Consider the following 17,701-nt stretch of genomic DNA (forward strand, 5'->3'; position numbering starts at 1 on the left):
GGTCTGAGACACAGTTTAGTTACTTGGAAATACTTTCTTTCAAGTCTTGCTTTGAAGATTTATTAGGTGGGATAAAAGAAGTGTTTAGTCTGTATCTGATTGTTCCCCACTACTTAGCCAAGACTTTTCTGAATACTCTAACCAGTCCACGTGAACTGTACAGATTTTTAATCTGGCTGTTAGGAACAGGCACTGCTCTCTGTCCTGTGTGAACAGAGGGTACTTTCCTTTTAATTCTTTTGAGTAGTTAATTTCTTCACACACATGCACCAGTCATTGCTCTACCAACTACCTGAGGGGTCCCTTTGCAGATCTTCAGAGTTCTGTGTAATGTTCTCTTTTTGAATTCTTGGTTTTCTTGGACTCAGTTCTGTCTTTAAAACTCGGCCTATTTACCTGGATTTCACCTGTCAGCACCAAGGCCTGGAAACTTTCTTAAGATAGTTAGCTGGGGCAATTGTAGGGAACACTTGTGTGTTTCTCACCTCTCAGGGATCAGTTCTTTACTTCCTGAGGTCCTGTGTTTTTTGAGAACTGTAATTTCATATATTTTGTCCTGTTTTTTTGGTTGATTGGAGTGTATTGGCCAGTTTTTTTGGTGCCTGTTGTATATTGTAGCAAGAAGTAATAGTGGGGATATTGAAATTTAAGATTTAGTAGTTAAATAATTCCAGGTGATGATACACAGAGTTGGACCATAGGTATGAGTGGAGTAGAGGTGTGAAGGTCATTTAATGAGTCATCCACATGGACTTTGAAGTAACCTAAGTAGATGGATTTGAGATAGAGAACAAGATTTTAAACCAAGAGCCAAAGTTGTGGAGTTTTAATACTGCATGCTTTATGTGTTTGGTTAGGAAAATACTCTTCTAAAATTATGCTAATTTGTCTTGTCTTTTCTTTTAGAACCTTCTGACAACTTAAGGGAGATTCTCCAAAATGTGGCCAAATTGCAAGGAGTATCAAATATGAGAAAACTAGGCCATCTGAATAACTTTACTAAGGTAAGTAACTCATCTAAAATTCTTTGTTCCTTATTATACTTATCTCAGATGCTTTTTAACTATCATTAACAAGAAATTCTTGAGTAGTCACCTAATATTAGTGCTTTCCTCTGCTGCTTCTCATGGATTTTGTCATGTGTTATTAATTTCAGTGTATTTGAATAATGGAAGTATTATGTGCTTGTAGAAAATTTGGTAGGTTCAGAAAATAATAGAGAGAAAAAGGTCACTAAGAAGTCCATCATCAGGTCTTCACTGTTTTTGACATGATATATTTCTTTTGCCCTTTTAATATTCATTTTTATGTGATAATAGATGATAAACATTCATACGTAAGTACATGTGTGTGTTGCATTTCATAGCCATAACCATTATTCCAAGAGAAATATTAAAACTTCCTCTCTCTTTTCCCTGATAATTCTAATTCTATTTTTTGGGTCTTGATTAGAGCCCAGGATAAATGCAGGGGCTCTCGTCCCAAATAAATATTGACTTGAATTTTATTAGAAGCCAAGAATTCTTGACTTTGATAGATAGATTGGTATGTTTTTGAACGTGGTAATGCCGGACAGCCAACTCTTGGAAACACTAAAATGCCTGTTATTTGAGGTGATGCCATAAAGAGGAAACAGAATGGCTCCTTTGGGAAATTTTTTTTTCTTTTTTTAGTTTCCTCAGTATACACTGTTCTGCTACATTTTAAATTTGGGATTAATTATATATTTTAACCCCTTAAAACTGTGACCCATAGACCAACAGCATTACTGTCACATTGGAGCTTGTTTGAAATGTACTGTTTGGCCCTACCCCAGACCTACTGAATCAGAATCTACATTTTAATTAAGATTCTCAGGTGAATTTGTATGTACATTAAAGTTTGAGTGGCACTCTTTAATCCTTCCAAAATGTTTAATTTTTTGCTGTCTACTAATTAAATTAGACTATGGCCTGGAGTTTATTTTACTTCACAGAAATAAAAGGAGATGAGAATATAGTCACTATGTAACAAAATTGTTTTTTCAATATGGTGATGTACCATAAATATAAAATAGATTAGGGTTTTTTTTTCATAGTTAAAGAAGCAAGTACATATTTGTTTATTTTTCTTTAGTGAAGTTTTGGAATAGTCTGCATGTATTTTTATATAACAGATGAGAAAATAATTTTCTATGAGGGACAAGAAAGTGATTTTTTTTTTAAATTTTTTTTTTAAAGATTTTATTTATTTATTTGACAGAGAGAGAGATAGCGAGAGTAGGAACACAAGCAAGGGGAGTGAGAGAGGGAGAAGCAGGCTTCCCGCTGAGGAGGGAGCCCGATGTGGGGCTCGATCCCAGGACTCTGGGATCATGACCTGAGCTGAAGGCAGATGCTTAATGACTGAACCACCCAGGCGCCCCAGAAAGTGATATTTTTAAAACGACTTTGAAAAACATTGAATAGGTGCTTGCGAAAGAGTTTTCAAAAATATCCCTAGGTATGTTTCCTTTTTTTTTTTTTTTAATTTATTTTTTTTTTTTTTTTTTTTTAAGATTTTTTTATTTGTTTATTTGAGAGAGAGAGAGTGAGAGACAGAGAGCACGAGAGGGAAGAGGGTCAGAGAGAGAAGCAGACCCCCCGCTGAGCAGGGAGCCCGATGCGGGACTCGATCCCGGGTCTCCAGGATCATGACCTGAGCCGAAGGCAGTCGCTTAACCAACTGAGCCACCCAGGCGCCCTAATTTATTCATTTGACAGAGATAGACACAGCGAGAGAGGGAACACAAGCAGGGGGAGTGGGAGAGGGAGAAGCAGGCCTCCCGCAGAGCGAGGAGCCCGATGCGGGGCTTGATCCCAGGACTCTGAGATCATGACCTGAGCCGAAGGCAGACGCTCAACGACTGAGCCACCCAGGCGCCCCTCCTTTTTTTTTTTTTTTTTTTTTTACAATTCTTTCTTTTTATTTTATTTTATTATGTTAAACACCATACATTACATCATTAGTTTTTGGTGTAGTGTTCCATGATTCATTGTTTGTGTATAACACCCAGTGCGCCATTCAATACGTGCCCTCTTTAATACCCATCAGCAGGCTAATCCATCCCCCCAACCCCCCCTCCCCTCTAGAACCCTCAGTTTGTTTCTCAGAGTCCATAGTCACTTATGGTTCGTCTCCCCCTCCGATTTCCCTCCCTTCATTTTTCCCTTCCTACTATCTTCTTCTTTTTTTTTTTTTTTTTTAACATATAATGTATTATTTGTTTCAGAGGTACAGGTCTGTGATTCATCAGTCTTACACAATTCACAGCGCTCACCATAGCACATGCTTAATGTGCATTTCCAGTTTGTTTCCTGAGTTTAAGAATTCTTCATATCAGTGAGATCATATGATACATGTCTTTCTCTGATTGACTTATTTTCAGTATGTTTCCATTTTTTAATGAATGTAATCAATATCTTCAAATGCATGCTTCAGTGTGCTGGTCAGATAAGGTCAAGTCTTTGAGACCCAAAATTCTTTCAAGATTGTAAATTGTATATCCTCATTTCACTCCCTTCTATTAAACTTCCCAGTTTTATCTTGCCATTCTTCACTCAAGTCTAGTAAGTCTTACCACCTGCCTAGATTTAGCCATTAAAAACAATTTAATATAGGTTTATGTCCCGTTTGAACTCATGGTTCCTGTCATAGTCAGGTTGACATCTAGATATGTAGCTCCACATCTTTTACCAGCTGGAATTCTGAAAGTTGGGGATGGATATAAGGATGGCAGTGATTTTTTTTTTTTTTTTTTTACTATCACTCAGGCACTAGTATGGATCCTAAAGCAATATTAAAAATCTAGAGCAGCACCTTCCAGTAGAAATATAATGTGAACCACAAATACAATTTTAAATTTTCTAGTACCACATTAAAGAAGGAAAAGGAAGCATGTGAAATTATTTTTAATAATACATTTTCTTTAATCCAGTATATTGTAAGTTATTATCATTTGATGTAATTTATATAAAATATTAATGAAATATTTAACATTTTTTATACTAAATCCTTGAAATCAAGTGTATATATTATGCTTATAGCACATCTCAATTCAGAGTAGCCACATTTACAGTGCTCATAGCAACCCGTGGCTAGTAGATACCAACCGTAATGGACAGTGCATATATAGAGAGAGACTTTTTGGAATAGGAGTAGTTTAAACATTTATTTCTAGGAATCTTTTGGACACTTTTCATTTTCCCTTCTGTCTTCTCCATTTATTTCTGTCTCCATCCCAGGTTCTCTTGGGTTAGGGTCATTTCCTTGTTTCTCTGTCTTTGTTTGAATTTTTCCCACAGTATTTCACTAAGTTGTTTTCTTCACTTGATCTTTCCTTGATTTGTGTTCTCCCATTCTCTTCTCCAGCTTCTCCTTCCCTTCACTCTCTCCTGCTCTGCTATTTCTTTCCCCCTTCCTCTTCATCTCCTCTCTCTTCACCTATCTCTAACCCCTTCCCTTTCTCTCCTTCCCTGATTTCTCCTTCCTTCTCTGTTCCCTCTCTCCTTCTCTTCCCCCATTGTAACCCTGTAGAGTACAGAATGATTTATCTCCTTAATAAAGGCCCTAGGCTTTGGGGCTTTTTGTATTCTTGTTTGTTTTTTGTTTTGCTATATCCTGTCATTATAATTTTCACATTTCCCTCTGGCCCTTGTACCAGCTTATAGCAGCCCTTTTATTTGCTATTATAAATTATTTTTGGATTTAAAGACCAGAAAACCAGACTTACTGGAATTTATCTACAATATGAGGAACTAAACCTTGAGTCAGGGTCTGAGGGGCTCTCTCATTAGTAAAGTCTGTGAACACTGGACTTGATAAAATCGGTTTGGCTGCCTTGTGATAACAGTGAGAAAAGCATGAGCTTTAGATCAAGTAGATGGAGACTTACAGTCCAACTCTAACTAGCAAGGCAGTCTTGGCAGATTTTTTTACTCGGGTAATCTTGATGCCTTTAGAGGCAAGGTCTCACTATAGTGCCTGGCATATAATACGTACTTCATAACATATAACATAGCGCCTTTCAACCTGGGGTTTGTTTTTGTTTGCTTAAGTATTTTTTGCCACTTTTCTGGTTTTTTGGCTGACTCTAAGGACATGAGTCTGCTAAATAGTTCGAGTTGCAGATTAGTAAGCTATTACTGTAACAGGGTTTTTCAGCCTCAGTAATTCTGACATAATGGACCAGCTAATTATTTGTCTTAGGAGGCTGTCTTCTCCATTTGTAGGGTATTTAACAGCATCCCTGCTAGAACCCCTAGATGCCAGTAGCACACCTCCACCAGCTGTGATAAGCAAAAATGTCTCCAGACATTGCCAAATGTTTCCTGGGGGCAGAATTGCCCCTGGCTAAGAACCATTCCTGTAGATAAATGTCAGTAGATTTTATTATAAAATTTCTTCAGATACCTAGTGCAAAATAAATGCTCACCAAATTTAATCATAATATAATGTATCTTTGAATTCCATTTTGGTGGAGAGCTAGGTTCATAAACATTTACATAGCTGGTATTTCTATAAAATCTGTAAGTTCATGTCCTTATAGAGTAAAATTAGAAATTCTCAGAAATTTCTATGAATATCTCTATAGAATAAGAAATCTTTATAGAATATATGTATCTCTATAGAATAAGAAAATAAGTAAAATAATTGATACCACTTAGACTAGTTAGGAATTAGTTGGTCACCCTTCTCTGTGTTCCCATAACAGATATGTGTGTCTACTAAATTTTATCCTTTTGTTGTTACTATTTGTCATGGGTTACTATCTTATTAAACTGAGTTTCTTAAACACAAGAAATCTGTAGTATTTCTTTTTCTACTCTTATATTCCTTTTTACTCCAAAGCCTGGCATATAGCAAGTGTTTAATTAAAGGCTTTATATTACATTGAGAAGATTTTGTATTTTAAATACGAGTTTTTATTGTACTACTCTTTGTTTTGTTATTTAATATAAGCCTGTTGTTAGGATTAACTTAATTTAGTAGATCAGTGGGGCTAAAATGTTGTATAGAGTAGACCTCATCTGCAGAATTAAAACTTCCTTTTAAAGTATGAAGAGAGGGTGCTAGTGATGTGATCCTATAACCATGTGAATGTCACACACCCATGCTTGCCTTCTGACATCATTTCACTAGATAAAGTAATGTGTATAACAGACTGCTGATGAATATAATCTTAGTATCCTATTTTTAAAACTGACAACATGCTTATATTCTAAAGACCTGTTTTTTTAAAGATGACAGTATTTCAGCTCTTTACATTCTAAAAGTTCTCTTTTCCTACAGTTAATCTCCTATATTCATATTGAAAGCTCCAGAGGAATCTTTATTTTGTTCTGTATTGAAAAAACTTCAAAACTAGTATAAGCTAAATATAAAAAATTAAAATGGCACCAAACAATTTATGGTAAAATGTGTAAGTCCTCTCTCACATACCCTTCCCATCCTCCTCCCCACTGTGACAAAAGTACCATTCTCTAGAGGTAACCACTAGAAAGTATTTATCTTTCTTTGGTATGATTGTGTGTGTGTGTTTATTTAATTGAGTTGTGAGAATTAAATGAGCTAAACGGAAAGAGTACTGAGTTTATTTACCATTTATTACAATTGCACAAAGGTTTTTTTAAAATGAGATCATGACATATATTGACTCATAGTTTGAACTTTTCTGCTTTCCAATATATCATAGAATCCTTTCCTTTTCTATAAATATAGATCTACTACTTTTTTATAGCTGCATGTATGTGTGTAATAGGTATATGTGTATAGATGTATCCACACTTATATTTGTGTATGTTTACAAATATATGCATAGTTGTACATATGCATATGTACATATACTATAATTTAGTCATTCCACCATTAAAAAATGTTTTTCCTACTTCTTTTTGCTATTTTAAATAATGTATAGTAACACTCTTGTGTACTTTCTTGTGCAGAATAGAATTTAGAAGTATGATTTTTTTTTTTTTAAGTATTTTATTTATTTGACAGAGAGAGAGAGACAGCTAGAGACGGAACACAAGCAGGGGAGTGGGAGAGGGAGAATCAGGCTCCCAGCTGAGCAAGGAGCCCGATGTGGGGCTCGATCCCAGGACCCTAGGGTCATGACCTGAGCCGAAGGCAGATGCTTAACGACTGAGCCACCCAGGTGCCCCTAGAAGTGTGATTTCTTAGCCAAAAGCATTTGTACTTTCTATTTTTTTTTTTAAATTTTTATTTATTTGTCAGAGAGAGAGAGCACAAGCAGGGGGAGCAGCAGAGGGAGAGGGAGAAGCAGGCTCCTCACTGAGCAAGGAGCCCGATGTGGGACTCGATCCCAGGACCCTGAGATCATGACCTGAGCCGAAGGCAGACGCTTAACGACTGAGCCACCCAGGCATCCCCTGTACTTTCTATTTTAAAACCTGCTTCTAAAATGCCCTCTGAAAAGACCGTGTTGTGGAATTCTTATCTGTGATAAGATTTTTTTTTTTTAAGTTTGGGTTATTCTATCTATTGGTTATTTGTGAGAACTATTCATTTAACCTTCAGAGCAATATGAATAAAATGGGAATATCATTTAGTTGTCCTGTTTTATTTATTATTTATTATAAAATTTACTTATTTTTTAAGATTTTATTTTTTTATTTGACAGAGAGAGACACAGCAAGAGAGGGAACACAAGCAGGGGGAGTGGCAGAGGGAGAAGTAGGCTTTCCACAGAGCAGGGAGCCTGATGTGGGACTCAATCCCAGAACCCTGAGATCATGACCTGAGCCGAAGGCAGACGCTTAACGACTGAGCCATCAAGGCGCCCCTAATTGTCCTGTTTTAATTGATCATCATATTTTTTAAAAATTAATAATTTTAATAAGCATCTCAGACATTTTATTACCTAGAGGTAGTTTAGACTTCTATTTTACCTTTGTAAGAATATAATATTGTTGATTGCCCCTTTTAAATATTTTAGTTTTTATAAGAAAGTCTTATAACAAATTCAACAAACTTGATTTAACTGAACTAAAGTAAAAAGAAGTTATTTGCTCTCATGATGAGGGAAACCAAATGTGGCGTCCGAATTTCAGGTAAAACAACCCAAGGGTTGAAAAAAGTTAATTGTATTCTGTCTCTCCATTTCTTAGCTTTATTTTTTCTTTAAGTTAGCTTTATTCTGAAATACTTTCCATTTGGCTAAGATACATCGTCCTTTTAGCTTTTAATCATAAAAGGAGAGGGTAGCTCTCTCTTACCATCTTCTACATGAACTGTCATTTTGGTCACATTCAGCTAGGCATTGTGACTGATAGTCATAAAAACACATGGGATGGGAGTAACAGAAACCCAATGAAAAATGTGATATCTAATAATTTTGCATATTAAGTGACTGTTAGGTTGCTAATTCTTACATTTTGAAAGGTCTTTAATGATTTCCAAACATAATCCATGATTTTATTCTAAATATAACATACCTATGTGATAGGGCAGGCAGTGTTACATTTTAATAACTTAAAAGCATTAATTAACCACCACGGAAAGCATAGTCCTAACATCTGTTACTATCCCTGAAAAATAGGCACTGATTGTGACAAATATGCTATGTTTTGTCAAAAATTGGTTGTTGTGACCTTCCAGTTTCTGAGTGGGCATTTTTTTCAGAAATGTTTCTTGCAGTTGAAACATTTATCTTGCATTGTTTTTTCTTTTTGCAAAATGGAGGATGAGGATTTTTTATACATACATATAGATCTAAAATAAAAGTTTTCCTAAGCTTTGAGACAAAAGAGGAAAATGATACTCCTTTCAAAATACTTTTCAAAATGTGAATTTTGGAGATCATAATAATAACTTTGAGGTTTTTTGGTTTTTTTGTTTTAGCTTTTCATCAAAACTGCTAACTCTAACAAATGTTAAATGGTGGACAGTCATATATTTTGTGTCTAGGAGGGTAGGTTACAGTTTCCAAACTGTTTCCCTGAATCTACAGTTTTCTACAAGGACCTGGACATCCATTGCTACTGTAGCAAGAAATGGAAATACTGCCTTTTTTAGAAATTGAGTTGATATGTAAATCGTTTCAAGAAGTAACATTTTTCCCATTTTAAAAACACAATATAGGGCGCCTGGGTGGCTCAGTCGTTAAGCGTCTGCCTTCGGCTCAGGTCATGATCCCAGGGTCCTGGGATTGAGTCCCACATCAGGCTCCCTGCTCGGCAGGAAGCCTGCTTCTCCCTCTCCCACTCCCCCTGCTCGTGTTCCTGCTCTCGCTATCTCTCTCTCTGTCAAATAAATAAATAAAAATCTTTAAAAATAAATAAATAAATAAATAAATAAATAAATAAATAAACACAATATATATTTTTAAAGATTTTATTAGAGAAAGTGAGCGTGCAGGCAAGTGTGAGTCAGGGGAGGGGCAGAGGGAGAAGGAGAGAGAGAATCTCAAGCAGACTCCATGCTGAGTGTGGAGCCCAATGAGGGGCTCCATCCCACCACCCGGAGATCATGGCCCGAGTCGAAATTAAGAGTTGGTCACTTAAATGACTGAGCCACCCAGGCATCCCAAAACACAATATTTTATATGTTGATATAAACAAATTCTAAGCTTCATTTTTCTATTAAATTTGAGTTGGAGTGTGTCCAAGGTATAAGTGGTCATGATACATGATAAGCAGTTCTTTTTTTTTTTTTTTTTAAATAATGTACCGTTGACGGGCGCGTGGGTGGCTCAGTTGGTTAAGCGACTGCCTTCGGCTCAGGTCATGATCCCGGAGTCCTGGGATCGAGTCCCACAACGGGCTCCCGGCTCAGCAGGGAGCCTGCTTCTCCCTCTGACCCTATCCCCTCTCATGCTGTTTCTCTCTCTCTCTCTCTCAAATAAATAAATAAATAAAATCTTAAAAAAAAAAAAAATAATGTACCGTTGACAATGCTAGTAATCTTAAATACCTGGAAATCTCAAATACTAAATTATGTTTAATAGTTAATAGTTTTTATGTGTGTTTTGATCCTTTGAAATGGGCAGTTTTTGTTATGTGTGTTTCTAGTTAACTGTTTGGAAAAAATAATTTCACTTACTCATATATAACCAGAGTGCAGTTCTCCAGACTTTAGAATCATAGAGGCTTTTGAGGCTGGAGAAATGAAATAAAGATAGTAATGTTCAGTTATTTTTTTTTTTATATCCAATCTCCCCTCTCCCTTTGCCCCTTTGTAAATAATTTTAATACAGAATTATAATATTTTTCACAGTGGGCTCTGGACTCAGACTAGTTTGGTCTGATTTCTGGATTTACCACTTACTAGCTTTTGGCATTGGGAAGTCATATTATCTACTATCTCTAAGACTCATTTGTCTTCATTTACAAAAATACTATTTTCTAGGATTAACAAGACTTATAGTGAATAAATGTTACTTCTGTTCCTATTCATGAATTTTAAATATGGATAACCATCCCCAGGTTATGTAATACATACTCATTATAAGCATTTCCAAAATACAGAAAAGCACAGAGAGGAAAATAAATCACCTGTGATTGCACTTTCATTTTTGGTGTTAAAATTTTGATGTATAGATTTTTAAAAAATGTATCTTAAAAAAAAATATATATATATATGTGTGTATATATATATATCTCTTAGAATTTTTTCCTTCTCTTACCAGCACATTATGCCTGTTTTTCCTCATGTTTAAATATTATATAATATTGATGGCTACACAGTTTGCTCATTTTTGAACATTTTGTTTCCAGTTCCTTACCATTATAAATAATGTACAACCCACTCTACATTTTAGATTATTTTGTTAATATAAACCACCAAAAGTAGATCCAGCCCTAGGGCATTTTTCCAATTTATTTTACAAAATGTTTTTTCAGTTTATAATCCCACTGACAATATGTTGTCTTATTTGGTATAATCATGTTAAAAAGCAATTTCTTGCCACTTTGGTAAGCTTTATTTCAAATGGTATTTTTCAGAGTATTTGGTTAAGATTTTAGGAAACAGGAAATATGTTTATTTATCAATTTTGTTTCTTCATTAAATTCTTAGTACATTTTCTTGGCCTCTCCTCAGTAACCTTCCGCTAATTTGTTTAGGCCTTTCACATTGTAAGTGCCTACTTGTTGTTGTAGGCCCTACTTTGCTATGTGAGTGTGTAATGGTAAGGGCTGAATTGTGTCCCCCCAATTCATTTGTTGAAGCCTTCGCCTGCAGTACCTCAGAATGTGTATGTATTTTGGAGATACGGCCCTTAAAGAGGCAGTTAAGGTAAAATTGGGTCATTTGGGTGATCCCTAATCCAATGTGACTGGTTTCCTGATAAGAAAAGGAGATTAGTACACAGATATACACAGAGGAACAACCATATAAAGACATGAGAGAACCCAGGAGACCTCAGAACAAAGAACCTCTGTCAAGCTACATTGATCTTCTAGCTTCCAGAATCATGAGAAAATAAATTTCTGTGTTTGAGCTACCTGGTCTGTGGTACGTGTTACAGCAGCCCCAGCAAACTAATATAACCTTTGCTTATCATAATTTTGTGAATATTTTTGACTACTATATTATTAAACTTTTAATTTTAGGTATGCAGTTGGTTTTTTAGAGATATATAAACTTTCCTCTTTTGTCTCAAATATAGGAAATCTTACATTTTATTTTAAATCTATATGTATGTCTAAAAAATCCTCATCCCCCATTTTTAAGTACTTACATTATGCAACAAAATGCAATAAAAATAACAAAAAATTTTCATACCATTTGAAAGTTTAGTCTAAAGCTTCTTTGTTTATCATATTTCAGAATTTTGAGGATTTTAGAGGAATAGCAGTATAACCATTTTGGATAAAGACCTGTGAACAAAAGCTTTTTAGCTTGTTTTGCTTATTTACACAGCATTTTCTTACCACACAAAGTGATCCTTTGTGTAGTCTCCTTTTCTGCTGTCAATTATTGCAGTATCTGAGAGCTACTCTATTCCGATCCCCTTACCTATTCTGTTTGGAACATTTCTTTTTTCTTTTGCTTCTAAAGAAGAAACTGGATAGGGCATTTTATAAGGAACCTACCAGTAGGATAGGATTAGCTTTTTTTCCTGCAGTATTGTACCCTTTGAAATACATTCTTGGGTCCATTCTTTTCACAGACAGATGTGATAGCCACTTTGGTTGGTTTATTCTGTCTGGTTAACATGTTCATAACTTCATACTGAGGAATAATAGCACTTAGAATCCCTTCTGATTCGTCAGTGTTAATTAAATGATTAATCTTCTCTTTCATCCATATCAGTTAAGCCCATTAAATAATTTGAGAAACTTTTATATAACTTTTGGGTAAAAGTTATTTTTCAAATAACTTTTCACTTTGGTAAGCTTTGAATCATTTTGACAATACTGTCAAATGACAATATTTTTCAAATCTATAAATCCAGTTATTTTTCAAATAACTTTTCCCTCCAGGTGGGAGAGAAGTAGCTAGCATTAGATCAGTGTTCTTAATGAAAACAAGGAAAGCCTGTTTGAAGGTAGCAGGAAACTAACTGCTCAGTGGACAAGAAATGTAGGAGCCAAAGATTCGGAGAAGGAAGAATCTTGTGGAGGTGAACTTAACTTCTCCAACAATTTTTGCCAAGGGATACTGGCTAGTGTAGAGTGTGGGCAGAAAACTTAGGGACTCAGATTAGGCCCAGGAGTACTGTTACTAAAAGACAGAAAAAACAGCACAGACCTTTTGGTGCAGACCTAGGGGAAATCTAGTATAAGAAGATTCTTGGCTCCCCACGTTTGTTGAATTCCTGAGGCTATCTGAGATGGTTAACTTAAAAATCTAAACAAAAAATATTTGAAAATAAAGGTGGAGCTTGTAGTGTTTTTTAAGACAAAAATTAGATCTGTCATCCTCTTGGGACTAATCCCCTCAACAACAAACAAGCTTTCAGTTGAAACATGGGGAACAAGGAGGAAAAGGAAAAACTGGAGGTAGACTGAGTCTTATCAGAGCAGCAATTTATGTGTACTTAGTATTGTCCAGTGACCTAACAAAGAGAAGGATAAATCCTCTGTGGAGAAAGATAATATCAGGAATCTCTGCAAGTTTTTATATAGGGAGATTACAGGATCCACCAAAAGGCAGGACTACATGACTACAACAAAAAGAAAAACATAGTAGAAACAGATCCAGAGATGGTCTACATCATTCACATTCATTTAGATAATAGCACTTTAAATATTTAAAGTATGATTTGTATGTCAAGAAAATAGAGGAACTTTGGAGAGAATAGGTGAAAAAGATTTTTTATTATTGGATATGTGTAAAGTGAAATGAAAATTCAAGAAGGGAAAAAACAATGTCTAAAACAAAAAACTACATAGAAGATTAGCTGTACTGGAAGACAAATGAATAGAAAATATCCAACCAGAGATGAAAGAGAATGGAGAAAATACAAAAGAGGTTTTAGAGACTTGCAGTATACACAAAAGGATCCGATATTTGAATTCCAGAAAGAAGAGAGGAAATTGGGCAGAAGTAATTTTGAAGAGAGAATGTACAGAATTTTCTAAAACTAATATATCAACCCAGAGATTCGGGAATTTCTGTTTTTCCTAAGCAGGATAGATACAAAGAAAACCACACCTGAACGGAAAGATTGCTGAAAACCGAAGATAAAGAAAAAAAATCTTGAAAGGAGTCTGAGAAAAAGGATCTGACCTTCAAAGGAGCTAATAGTAAGACTGATATCAGACTTTTCAATAGAGACAATGGAAACCATGTTGAAGCTTTTAAGAAAATAGCAGCTAACCTAAAAATCTATAAATCCAGCAAGATATTCTTCAAAAACAGAAGTGAAAAAAAAAAAATTTCCAGGCAAACAAAAGTCAAAAGAATCTGTTACCAGCAACCTTGGCTAAAAATTAAATAAATGAAAACACCAATAAAACAAACCAACAACAAACTGAGGATTCTTTAGACAGAAGGAAGAATATCCCATTAAGATACCACTAACATGAAGAATAATGGAAAAGGTGAATTTGTGGATAAATATAAATTGATACTGACTAAATATTAACAAAATAAAAATAACAGTATTATGTTTTATGGGGCTTGAAAGAGAAAAAAACATCAGTAAAGTGAAAGGTGAGGCAAGTAAATGAGGTTCAAGTGTCAAGAGTCTAGCATTGTTGAGGACATGGTAATAGTTTCTCTTTAGACTGTGATTAATTAATAACGTATGTTGTAATTTCAATGGTAACCATTAAAAAATAGCTTTAAAATAGTAAACTTATTGAGGGGGGAGAAATGGAATAATAAGAAGTAATTGGTTGATTCAAATGACAGCAAAAAGGAGGGTTAAAGAAATCTAAAACTGGCAGGTCAAATAAAACAAAAACAATAAGGCGATAGAAATAAATATGCATATTTGAACAGTAGATATATTTTCTGGAATTTTGTTAAAGAAAAATACCTTACTTTTCAGTCTAAAAAAGTAATGTAAATATAAATAGACAAAAATACATAACACATATTCATATGCTTTTGTTTTTCTGACAGCTTCTTTGTGATATTGGCCATAGTGAAGAAAAATTGGGTTTTAACTATGAGGATATCATAATTTGGTAAGTATAGTTTAGTTCCCTCCCTCACCCCTCTAGGTTTTAGTAATTTCAGTTCTAGTAATTTTAAACTAAAAGGATAGTATAACACATTATATTTGATTTTGTAGAAACAGCTGTTTGAACATTAGAAAAATTCAAGATGTCCAATATTTTTGGTTATCCTGTTGTTCTTACTGATGCTTTGTAATTATCAAATATAAAGAATCAAAGCTAATGATGGGAAATACTTGGATTTCTATAATTTAAACTTCTAAATTAAACATGAAATTCACAGAACAAAAGTTCTTAAATTTTCCTAAGAACAAGAAGAAGAACCTGTATGATTATCTCAAGACCTCACTTAAAACAAAGTGTGCTTATGGCAAACTTTATTTTCTCAAGTCCACCAACAGAGACATAATGTTATAATTTCATAGCCATCTTTTTGGTGTGCTTGGGAATTAAAATTTATATAGCTGTGCCTACTGTCACAAAATATTCATTGATTTAAACCAGTGATTCATTGAGGAGTGGAAGCAGGTAGGCAGAGGAGAATAGATTGTAGAGGCATATGTGATACACCTTGACAAAGGCGTATTTAATTTCCCATTGTTTATATAAAATAAAGTACAGAAGGTAGAATAAAATAACATTTTCTTGATTAGTAAGAATGTGCTAAGGCAGCACAGATTAAAAAATAACAGTATTAGTGAAGTTCCATGGCTGTTATAGTGAATGATTTTTATATATAAAATCACTAGTAGTTTTGCTTAATGCAACTGAGGGAGAATTTGGTACCATAATTTTATGTGTATTTGAAACTCATGTAGCAAAACTTTTTTTGTTTCTGTGCAGTTTACGGTTAGCTTTATTGAATGAAGCAAAAGAAGTGCGGGCAGCAGGCCTGCGAGCTCTTCGATATCTCATCCAAGACTCCAGTATTCTGCAGAAGGTGCTAAAATTGAAAGTGGACTATTTAATAGCAAGGTAATTTTCCTAGAGCTGTCTCTGTTTTTAAAATTATGTTTTAAGTTTTAACATACCTATTGTGAAGTGTACATATTTTTAGTGTAAAGCCTGATAATTTTTAGAGATATATACAACCAAGTACTCCATTATCCTGAATAAGAGTATTTTCTGCATCCCAGTCAAGTTCCCCTGTGTCTCCAACCAGTAGGAAACATTACTCTGCCTTTTCTCATTATAAACCAGTTTTTCCTGTTCTTGAGCATCATATATCGGAAAAATACATGGTTATTCTTTTCTTTCCTCAGTGTTATTTGTCAGAGATGTATCCATGTTGTTTTTTTCTTTTAAGGCTGTGTAGTATTTCATGTTATGAATAGACTGTAATTTATTCCATTCTGTTGGTGATTTTCTGGGTTGTTTCCAGTTTTTGGCTATTTTGGATAAAGCTGCCCTGAATATTCTTGTAGGTAGACATATGCACTCATTTTTCTTAGGTATATATGTAGGAGTGGAACTGCTGGGTCATAGGTTTATGTCTGTTTAGCTTTACTACATACTGCCAGTTTTCCATAGTGATTGTACCGATTTATATTCCTACCAACAATGTTTGAGAGTTCCAGTCTCTCTACATTCTCATCAGCACTTGTTTTTAGTTTTTAATTGTAGACTTTCTGCTGTAGTGTTCACTGTGAGTTTCACTGTGGTTTTAATTTGCATTTCCCTAATGAGTAGTGATGTTAAGCATCTTTCATTTGTTTGTTGGTTATTTGAATATCCTCCTTGTCTTTTGCTCATTTGTAAATTGGATTATCTGCCTGTCTCATATAGGAGTTCTTAATGTTCCAGATATGATTCCTTTCAGGTATATGTCTTGACAATATCTTCTCCAAGTCAGTCTGTTTTGCCTTTTCTCTTTTCCTAATTAATAAAATCCAATTTTGTAGTTAATGCTCTTGGACTCTTTGGAAGATACTATTCTGTGTTTTCTTCTAAAAGGTTTTATTCCTCTATATATGTTTAATTAGGTGTTAGGTCATGATAATTTTTATTTTTATGGATATGCAGTACATTTTAGCAGGATTTATTGAAAAGATTACCCTCTGTGTCTAGATTAGTGACACTTCTGTTGTAAACTAGATAACTGATAAGTATGGATCTGTTTTTGTGTTCCCTATTATTTTTAGTTTGTCTATTCTTGCCCGTTTCTCACTGTTTTAATGACTGCAGCTTGATAGTAAATGTTAATATCTGTTGGTATAAGTCTTCCAATTTTTCTTCCTTAAGACTGTTGGCTATTTTATGTTCTACATTTTCATATGAATTTTAGAATCAACTTGTCCATTTCCTTAAAACATTCTGGGATTTTAGTAGTAATTGCATTGAAGTTCAAGATTAATTTGGGGTGAATTGATATCTTAATAACATTGACTATTCTAAGCCTTTATTTATTTGGAACTTTAATTTCCACAGTATTTTGTAGTTTTCTGTGCAGAGGTCTTGCACATACTTGCTATTGTTCATTCTAAGATATTTTTTATGAGAGTATTAATGTAAGTTAAATTTTTTCTTTTTCATATTTTTTGCTGTTAATATATAGAAAAAGAATTGTGGGTTTTTATTTTTGGTTTTGGGTTTGGATACTAAACTCTTACCTAGTGATCTTGCTAGATTCACTTTTCAATTCTAATTGTTTAAAAATTATTTTAGAGTTTCTGTGTACATAGCATTAATTGCAAATGATGACTGTTTTATTTCTTCCTTACCAATCCTTGTATCTTTCTTTTTCTTGCCGTATTGCACTGGTTAGAATATTACACTGACTAGAAATAGTGATAGTGGACAACTTTGTTTTGCTCTTGAACTCGGGTTAAAAGTATTTAGTACTTTGGTGTTATTTATGATACTTGCTGTAGGCTTTTTGTGGGTTTATGTTCCTTGTTTGCATTCCTAAAGTAAACACCACATGTTAACTGTGTGTTTTGTCCTTTTTAAATATTAATTGAATTTGGTTTGTTAATATTTTGTTGAAGATTTTTGTAGCTAAGTTCGTGAGAGGTATTGGCCTATATTTATCCAATCTTTTTTTTTTTTTTTTTTAATCAATTTGTCCATTTCCTTTAATCATTCTGGGATTT

The 17,701-nt window shown here is 34.3% G+C and overlaps 1 protein-coding gene across 1 annotated transcript in view; it reads left to right on the plus strand.

Annotated features, from left to right (window-relative positions):
* RICTOR (RPTOR independent companion of MTOR complex 2) overlaps positions 1 to 17,701 on the plus strand; it is a 126,520-nt gene that overhangs the window by 42,878 nt on the left and 65,941 nt on the right. The window contains exons 3-5 of the mRNA XM_044917164.1: positions 907 to 1,004; positions 14,554 to 14,618; positions 15,453 to 15,584. Coding sequence (XP_044773099.1) covers positions 969 to 1,004; positions 14,554 to 14,618; positions 15,453 to 15,584 — 233 coding nt within the window. The 5' untranslated portion in view covers positions 907 to 968. The remainder of the gene's footprint in view (positions 1 to 906; positions 1,005 to 14,553; positions 14,619 to 15,452; positions 15,585 to 17,701) is intronic.

The sequence above is a fragment of the Neomonachus schauinslandi genome, chromosome 7 (genome assembly GCF_002201575.2).
Source record: "Neomonachus schauinslandi chromosome 7, ASM220157v2, whole genome shotgun sequence".
Taxonomy (NCBI): domain Eukaryota; kingdom Metazoa; phylum Chordata; class Mammalia; order Carnivora; family Phocidae; genus Neomonachus; species Neomonachus schauinslandi.